Source organism: Lycium ferocissimum, chromosome 5 (genome assembly GCF_029784015.1).
Source record: "Lycium ferocissimum isolate CSIRO_LF1 chromosome 5, AGI_CSIRO_Lferr_CH_V1, whole genome shotgun sequence".
NCBI lineage: Eukaryota > Viridiplantae > Streptophyta > Magnoliopsida > Solanales > Solanaceae > Lycium > Lycium ferocissimum.
The window spans coordinates 19,735,497-19,743,052 of record NC_081346.1 but is presented as its reverse complement, the minus strand read 5'-3'; the positions used below and the strand labels follow the sequence as shown (position 1 = coordinate 19,743,052).

General features: G+C 37.9%; 2 protein-coding genes across 2 annotated transcripts; both read right to left on the bottom strand.

Annotated features, from left to right (window-relative positions):
* Positions 1-470: 470 nt before the first annotated feature.
* Positions 471-3,922, bottom strand: LOC132056393 (glucan endo-1,3-beta-glucosidase). The gene is made up of 4 exons (XM_059448565.1): positions 3,693-3,922; positions 2,922-3,636; positions 1,360-2,847; positions 471-1,230 (listed from the first exon to the last, which is right to left on the bottom strand). The coding sequence occupies exons 2-3, from the start codon at positions 2,998-3,000 to the stop codon at positions 1,769-1,771; spliced, it is 1,158 nt and encodes a 385-aa protein (XP_059304548.1). The 5' UTR covers positions 3,001-3,636; positions 3,693-3,922; the 3' UTR covers positions 471-1,230; positions 1,360-1,768.
* A 203-nt stretch (positions 3,923-4,125) lies between these two features.
* Positions 4,126-7,298, bottom strand: LOC132056394 (thylakoid lumenal 17.4 kDa protein, chloroplastic). The gene is made up of 4 exons (XM_059448566.1): positions 7,127-7,298; positions 6,870-6,988; positions 5,414-5,660; positions 4,126-4,557 (listed from the first exon to the last, which is right to left on the bottom strand). Exons 1-4 carry the CDS (start codon positions 7,242-7,244, stop codon positions 4,334-4,336), a joined length of 708 nt encoding a protein of 235 aa, XP_059304549.1. The 5' UTR covers positions 7,245-7,298; the 3' UTR covers positions 4,126-4,333.
* Positions 7,299-7,556: the final 258 nt, after the last annotated feature.

The following is a 7,556-nucleotide window of genomic DNA, read 5'->3' as shown; positions in this document are numbered from 1 at the left end:
GAAAAAGGTCAAAAATACCCCTTTATTTTCATTTATTAGTTAAGTTTGTCCGCCGTTACACTATAGGGCTATTTGTACCCCTGCCGTTATGAAACTTAATATATTTGCCCCTAATTGGATGGAATTCCCGATTTCCATAAATTAACTCACTCCCCTCTTTTATTCCGCGCCGACCCCCCTTCTATTTCATAACCTATACGAAATAATAATCCCGAAATTTAGAGTCATTGTTGAAAGACGTCAAGCTTGACCGGGACAATTTGAAAATTGAAATGTACAATTAGAAGGTTGAAATGCACAATTTGAAGAATGGTAAATTTGTGATTTTTGTCAAGCAAAGGGATCAAAAGTGCACAATTCAATCAATTGAAAGTTTAATATGGTTAGTTTGATATCGTAGGGCTAAAATCAGAATATATCTATTATTAAGGGGACTAAAATTGTTTTCACACTTTTGTATCATAATAGAAAGGAAAATGCCCTCTCTAATAAATGTAGGTACAATAGAAGGCTTTCTTCGGTTTTCCACCCACTGTTCAATACTAATTTTGGGGTCGGCTAATTTCGATTCTCACAAAGAAGTCTTAGTTTGAGAAATTTCTGCACAAAACACATGTCATGCATCATTTGGTTTGATACAAACACCGTGTCTGATAAAATTTTTCCTATTGTTTGTATATTTCATGCTTGTTGAACACCCTTTGTTTTACCTTCTAAACCGGGATTTGAAGACTAGTAAGGATTAGAACTTGTTGAGGACCCCATTTTTGAGTCAAATCATAATAGCCTCCATCAATGTTGCACATCTTTTTCTCTGTAATGGTTTCTGTTCCTTCTTTAAGTCTTTAACATTGTCCCTAATGTATAATAAGGCTATCTTCAAGGACTAAACAGGATATAGTAGGGCCAAAATATCACTAAGTTTCTTTCTTCACGTAGTGTAGCACAATCACATGTAATATTCATGGCCCCTGAGTTACAGTACGTTAGATAGCGTTTATTTCCTGGAGCTAAAATAAGATCAACAACAGCTCCTGAACTAATAGTTAACTTTCCGCTTAGCTAAATCTAACAAATTTATCTAGGAAGTCAAAAGACTTTCTCCTCATCAGAAGTTGAATGCATCAAGGGGAAATCATAATGTTGCTATGCACTCGACTTCAATCCTTGCATTCATTGGCAGTGTTGCCACCTGATAAGTTGCCCGAGCTGTTGCAGGAGATTGAAAATCTGCAAGATAGCTAAGTTAGATTTACATCATCGCATTGAGTACAAGCAACACAAGTAAACGTTCTTATAAGGTGGCTACTCCTAGTATTAAAGTGGACAAAGATTTAACACTGAATTTCTTTCTCTTACATGTTACTGAGTATTTTCTGCTCTTTTTTGCTTCAGTATTGTTTTTGTCTTGCAAATTAGCAATTCCAACTTGAGTCCCACATCATGTTTTCAGGGTTGGGTCAAGCCTAAGGTCCATTTCTTTAACACTTCCAGCTAGCCAGATAGTAAGCATTCATGGTATACGCAGCATGAGCTCGAACAGTGTTGGCAAGAAAGCACGGACCCCCAAATTGGATTTGTTTGCAGTCGAAACCAATCCACAGAGATAATCAATGTTCCTCTGTATGCTTCCTTACTTGCCCCTCATTTCGGAAGACACCATGTTTTTCCCTTAGCAGGTGCTGGTGTAGTTGGATTCATCGGTGCGGCCTTTGGTGTCGTCGGGTATCATGGAAATTTCGCTTTTGCCAGGAAGCCAGAGGAAATTTCATAAACACGTCAAGCACACTAACAGAAGCATTAACAAATTTGTACAACTATTAGTGCGACTATGATCAGTCTCAGCAGCAGCATCGGCGGCATTAGTTACCATTGGACGCAGAATTCCTATATCATAGACTGGCGTCATATCAGGCTTGAACAACCCAAAATTTCTTTCAAATGTTGGCCCAGGCTTTAAGTCTTCATTGAAGAGCGCGAAAATGTAGGTTTCAAATGTCCTGTTGGGCATTAGGGGCGTCCCAATTCCAGACATCACGTGTTGTATGAGTTTTCTGTTGTATTCCGCTGCGCTTCCTGCATCTACTCCTGCTTGCCCTGGATCTCCTATCGATGGCCATCCAGTTTCGGCTATGACAATCTCGATGTCTTCAAAATCCAGGAGCTTCAGGGCTGAAAAAATTGCGTCCAATTGCGCATCCAACATGTTCGTGTACGTGAGTCCTGTGGTCTCGTCGAAGACCCCTGGATTAGGCCTAAAGAGTGCATAATCAAGTGTGTTATCAGAAGAACCGAAAAATGGATACGGGTTTATCATGAACGGTGAATTAGTAGCTCTAAGGAACTCAAGTAGTGGCTTGAGAACATGGGTATCATATCCTGCTCTAAATTTCCCAGTAGAAGGTGGGCTTGAATTTGTGAGTATACCTAGGGAATGTGGAGTAGAAATTTGGATGTGACGGTCCAACGACTTTTCAACAAGAGCAGCGTGGAGCGTTTCCATAGCAGGGACTAGGCTCACAATTAGCAACTTGTTGGCAGTTGAAATTACTTCATTGCCAACAAGTATTCTCACTATGTTGGTGGCGGGGACATAAGGCAAGACGTTAAGTTCCACCCATTGTTGAGCAATACTCAACTTGGTAAGGAGCGGAATTAGATCATTTGGGACGTTTATAGTCACTGCGATACCAGTGTGAGCAAAGGCTTGCAAGATTTCTGGGTTGGCATCAAAGAGCCTCACGCGACGGATAAAGGTGGATTCAAGGAGAAACCGTGCCACTTGGACTGGCGGAGGAAGGTCGTCGGCCACTGTACCATAATTGACACCAATATTTCCTTCAACTCCTATTACAAAAAGAGAAGTTTAAATTCTGAACAGTGTATATAAAGCACGTGTTATTGAAATAATGTGTCACTACCTTGAAGGAAAATTGGTGCAAGAAGGACAAGCAATGCGCCAAGCGCACAAGACAGGGGTGTGTTGGAAACCTTCTCCATTATTCGGCTTGGTCATCACAGGTTGCTGCAATTTTTTTTTTTTATGTCTGCATGTCAGCAGCTTGGCTGAAGAAAGGCATCGGTTTGGGATGCTTTCCTTCGAAAATAGGCCTTCCAGCTGAAGTTCTGGAGTGTCAAATTAGGCAAGGAATATTCATGGGCTGCCTCCGATTGGATTGGGATATTATCTTTACTTTTGGGGCAATATGGAATTAAGAAATATACTACTCCAGTACTTTTTTAGAACATTGTCATACTTGCCTATAAATTCTTTTATTCTTTTTTCACGCCAAAAGAAAGTTGATAGAGAAAGGATAAGAGTTAATAGAGAACAAGCGAAACTAAAATACTTGCTTGTTTAAAACTTTAGGCAGGACATTTTGAACATACGAACTTGCCTATCAATTTATTTTTCTTCTTCTTATTACATCAAGAAAAGAATATTGACAGGAAAAAAAAAAAGGGGAAAAAAATCAGAAACGCGAGAAATGTCAAATTTAGGGTCCAGATCCATTCCAGTATTTCAAGTTCTCGAATTTCTCAATGACTGTCCGATTGAAACCACGAATACACCAAAAATTACTGAGTCTTGATTGAAACCACTTATATTCAAAATTATTTCCACTTTTCCTTCTCCTCTATACTGACCAGTAAGGGAAAGAAGGGGAAAATTATTTTCACTTTTCCTTCACCTCTATACTGAACAGTAAGGGAAAGAAGGGGCTTATACATTTTTGAGTTTGGACATGTCATATGCAGATCCACCCATTTTGATAAACTTCACTAAAGAAATGGGAAGTGAGAATTTTGAGAAAAAGAAATGCTAAGCTGGGTAACTTCATCTCAAATTGTTTACGGTTCCAATTTAGGAGAGGCAACAGTTTCTAACTGAGAACAACACCCATCTATATTAGTGATTCGCTGGTACCTTCCGCTTAAACTATCCTGTCAGTAACTTTCAAAGTATAGCTTAGCATTTTCCCATTAGACGTCATATCCCATAGTATCCCATTGGTCCAGTTCCCATTGCCTGATACATATTTCTTTCCACAACAACAAATCATAAATGGAGCAAATTACAGTATGATTTGATTCTAGAAAACCAAACATAAGTCCATCAGTTGCAAAATTGATCCTTAATTAGACTATAAGGTATAAACGATGTAAGGTACAAGGAGAGTTGAATATTAGTTGCGGTTACCAGAATAACTCACTCAATCACTCACTTTGCTACACCAAAATGACAAATATACAAGTAGTAGCTTACATTCAATAATCCCACGGAGCATGGAAGATGAATCAAGTATGAGAAAACAGGAAGCACAGCATAAGGTTATCGACATCCCAAGTTAACTCTCCCTTCTTCATTAATAGTTTTATTCAAGCATATCTTCTGAAGATCAATGTAGCCAATGATTGTGTCCTCAAAATCTGCACCATCAAGTTGTGCATCATTAAAGGTAGATCCAGACAGTACAGTGTTCTTAAATGAAGCTCCCTGGAGGTTGGCTTTCCCAAAGTTCACTCGATCTAGAACAGCATTTGAAAAGTCTGTCCCTGTATGTAGTGAAGAGTCAGATTTCCAACATTGGGAAAGACGAAAGTATTCGAATAAGTCATACAAGTATAGAAAGCTTCAGGCATTCTTTAGCCCTTGCCAGCGAGACATAATAATTCAGAAGTTGCTAAACTTTGCCCATGTCTGCGGTTGAAAATCAGAAAAAGCCTTCAAGAGAAATACTACCATGATTTGCTAAAACATATATACTCCAAATATAAATACTGCAGCTTCAATTGGTATTACTTCAGTAAATAGCAGAAAAAAGAAAGCTGGAGAAAGAAAAATGAGTAGTACTTAATCTACCAAAACATATTCGCTCTCCTATAAAGCTGCTTCAGCTTAAATTAAATTCAGACACAGAACATCCATCGCTGAATATCCTTCTCATCCATAGTGTTTTTGATCTATTTGCAAGTAGTTTTACCACGAAGAAAGTAAATTTTCATTAGCAAGTTGGTGTGCCAATAATAAGATCACAGATACTCAATTCTCATTTTCCATTTCATCTTTCTCAAAAAGTGAATAGCTGAAAAGTACTCTATCAATGTTGAAGTTGCTGCATAATTCCTACTGTTCCAACAGGCCTTGAACATTAGAGGCAAATTACAAATTGATGAGCGATGCATATGTTATAATAAGCTGGTTAAAAGACCCTCATTAAAAATATATAAGTTTCCATTACCATGTATAGGAATGTTTAAACATATATGACTTCCAATAATTCAATCAGCTGTACTCGATCATTTCTCCTTATTTCTTGCATTTATTTTATTCTCAGCCGTTTGCTTCATGAGACGCCTCAAAAACACAAGGAGATAATCTTTTTTCGACAGAAGTGTAATGCAAACTTACCCTTAAAACTAGCTCCAACAGCATAAGCCTTAGACATAATCACTTCAGTCATGTCTGCACCGTCAAATTTTGCATCAGACATGAGTGCTGCTGCAAGTGACTTCCCCTTGAGATTAGTTTTCTCATTTGTGTAATCACAAAAACGCAGATCAAGTGGTTTATCATAAACACCATTGGCTTGACCTATTGTGTTACCAACAAAGGCCCGTTGACACCTATCTGGATCTGTTGACAATGGAGGCAATCTCTGCAAAATCAACTCACAATGTAAACAAATGACAATCTCGCATCAACGTATGAGCCAAATACGACTGATAGATTACTATGTCAAAATCTACATAGGCTTATTCCTATTCCTTTCATTGGAACATGAGCTTCAAGATGTTTTCTTTCATTTAGTAGGACACTTGCACTTCCACAAAACATCATATATTTAAAATGTCGTCCAACTCACATCTAGATTACCTAATTTTCACCTGAACCATATAGTTAATGATGATGTAAATTTGGTAACATGTTTTTTATCATAAACTAGTCAAACTTTGGCCTTGATCTTAATGACCCGTCAAAAGAACCGATCTCGGAGCTATATTGAGGCTATTGTTTGCCTGACCACACATTGTTTTTACTGAGATATTACTTTTATATTGAAAACTAGTAACAACATATAAAGATGTTGACTAAGCACCCAATTTCAGAAAGTAGCAATTCTAGATTAAAGGTCCTTAGCACCAACGATTTAAAAATCCTAGATCCACCATAGAAAAGAATGGTAAAATCCAAATGCATAATTAAGGTTTTACGGAGTTCTTTTTCTATAACCGTGGTGTTCGGACCAGCTTGCACCTGCTACCTCCCACCATACCTCCCACCAGCACTAGTACCGGGTAACTCTGTCCACCAAGAGTTGGACAGATAAGAAGAAATCACCTTGTATTTTTGCCTCCATTGGGAATTGAACCTGAGACCTCATGGTTCTCCTACGCCACACCCCTTTGGGTGCTAGTTAAGGAGTTAATTCTCTCGTTGATTGAGAAGATTTTGAATTTCTCATGCTACCTGGATTATGCTACTTATAACAAACTAAAAGCTTTAATAGCAATAAGCTTTTACATCTCATACAATTCAACTTGGTACCAGAGGTCTTGGTTTAAGTCATGTGCCTGTCGATCAACAAATTATTTCTACTCACCAATTAATAAAACTAATACTCTGATCCCTTTCTAATTTGTTTGACATGGGTTGACTCACCGTGAAGTTTTAAAAATAATTTAATACTTTTAAAACTTGCGGTATGATATAAAAGCCGAAGCTTTAAAATTCATGATTTTCAAATATAAATTGTGTCATTCTTTTCGGAATGGGCTAATAACCAGATTATAGATAAATCATTCAATACCGTTACCATAGAAAGTAGATAAAATAGTGCATACTCAGAGTCATCTGTTTGCCCAACCTGATTAGCAGCAATTACGGGAGAAACAGAAGTGAGTGCCCAAGCAGCAAGGAATCCACAAGCTACATTCCTAAGTTGCTTCAACTGACTTGAGCTTTCCTCACCGGCCTCCTTGATAGCTACTCCCAGGTGCATCAAACGTTAATCACATCGAAAACAAAATGAGAATTCAGATGCCATTCAGCTTTAAACAGTATGAGATAATGAGAATATAACATAATTTGAGAAAAGTAAAAAAAGAATCGCTAGAATTGTACCTGAGCATTTGATTTGGATGGGTGAGTGAAGCTGTGGAGTAGTGAAGTGAGGACGATAAATTGGGGAACGAGGGAGAGCGTGAGATTTATACGCCAGGGGAATAGATATGGACGCCATTGTTTGTGAGTGTTATTGCCAGCGTTGGTCTCATATCATTCCTGATGAATCGTGGACTTATCCATTCATATAACCCCATAACTGTAGATACATCTACATCCGACGTGGCATTTTGACGCTGCTTCTTTTCTTTTTTTTCCCCCTTTTCTTGCCTTGCTTTGCTTTTTGGCCCCTTTCTTATCTGTTATGTTATCTGTTTTTCTTTTTTGACATTTAAATTTGAGTAAATCTCAGTTAACCTTCTTAATCTTTTGAATTTGAATCCCTTAACATTTTGAATGGGCTAGTAAACCTCCTTGATAAATCAATAGT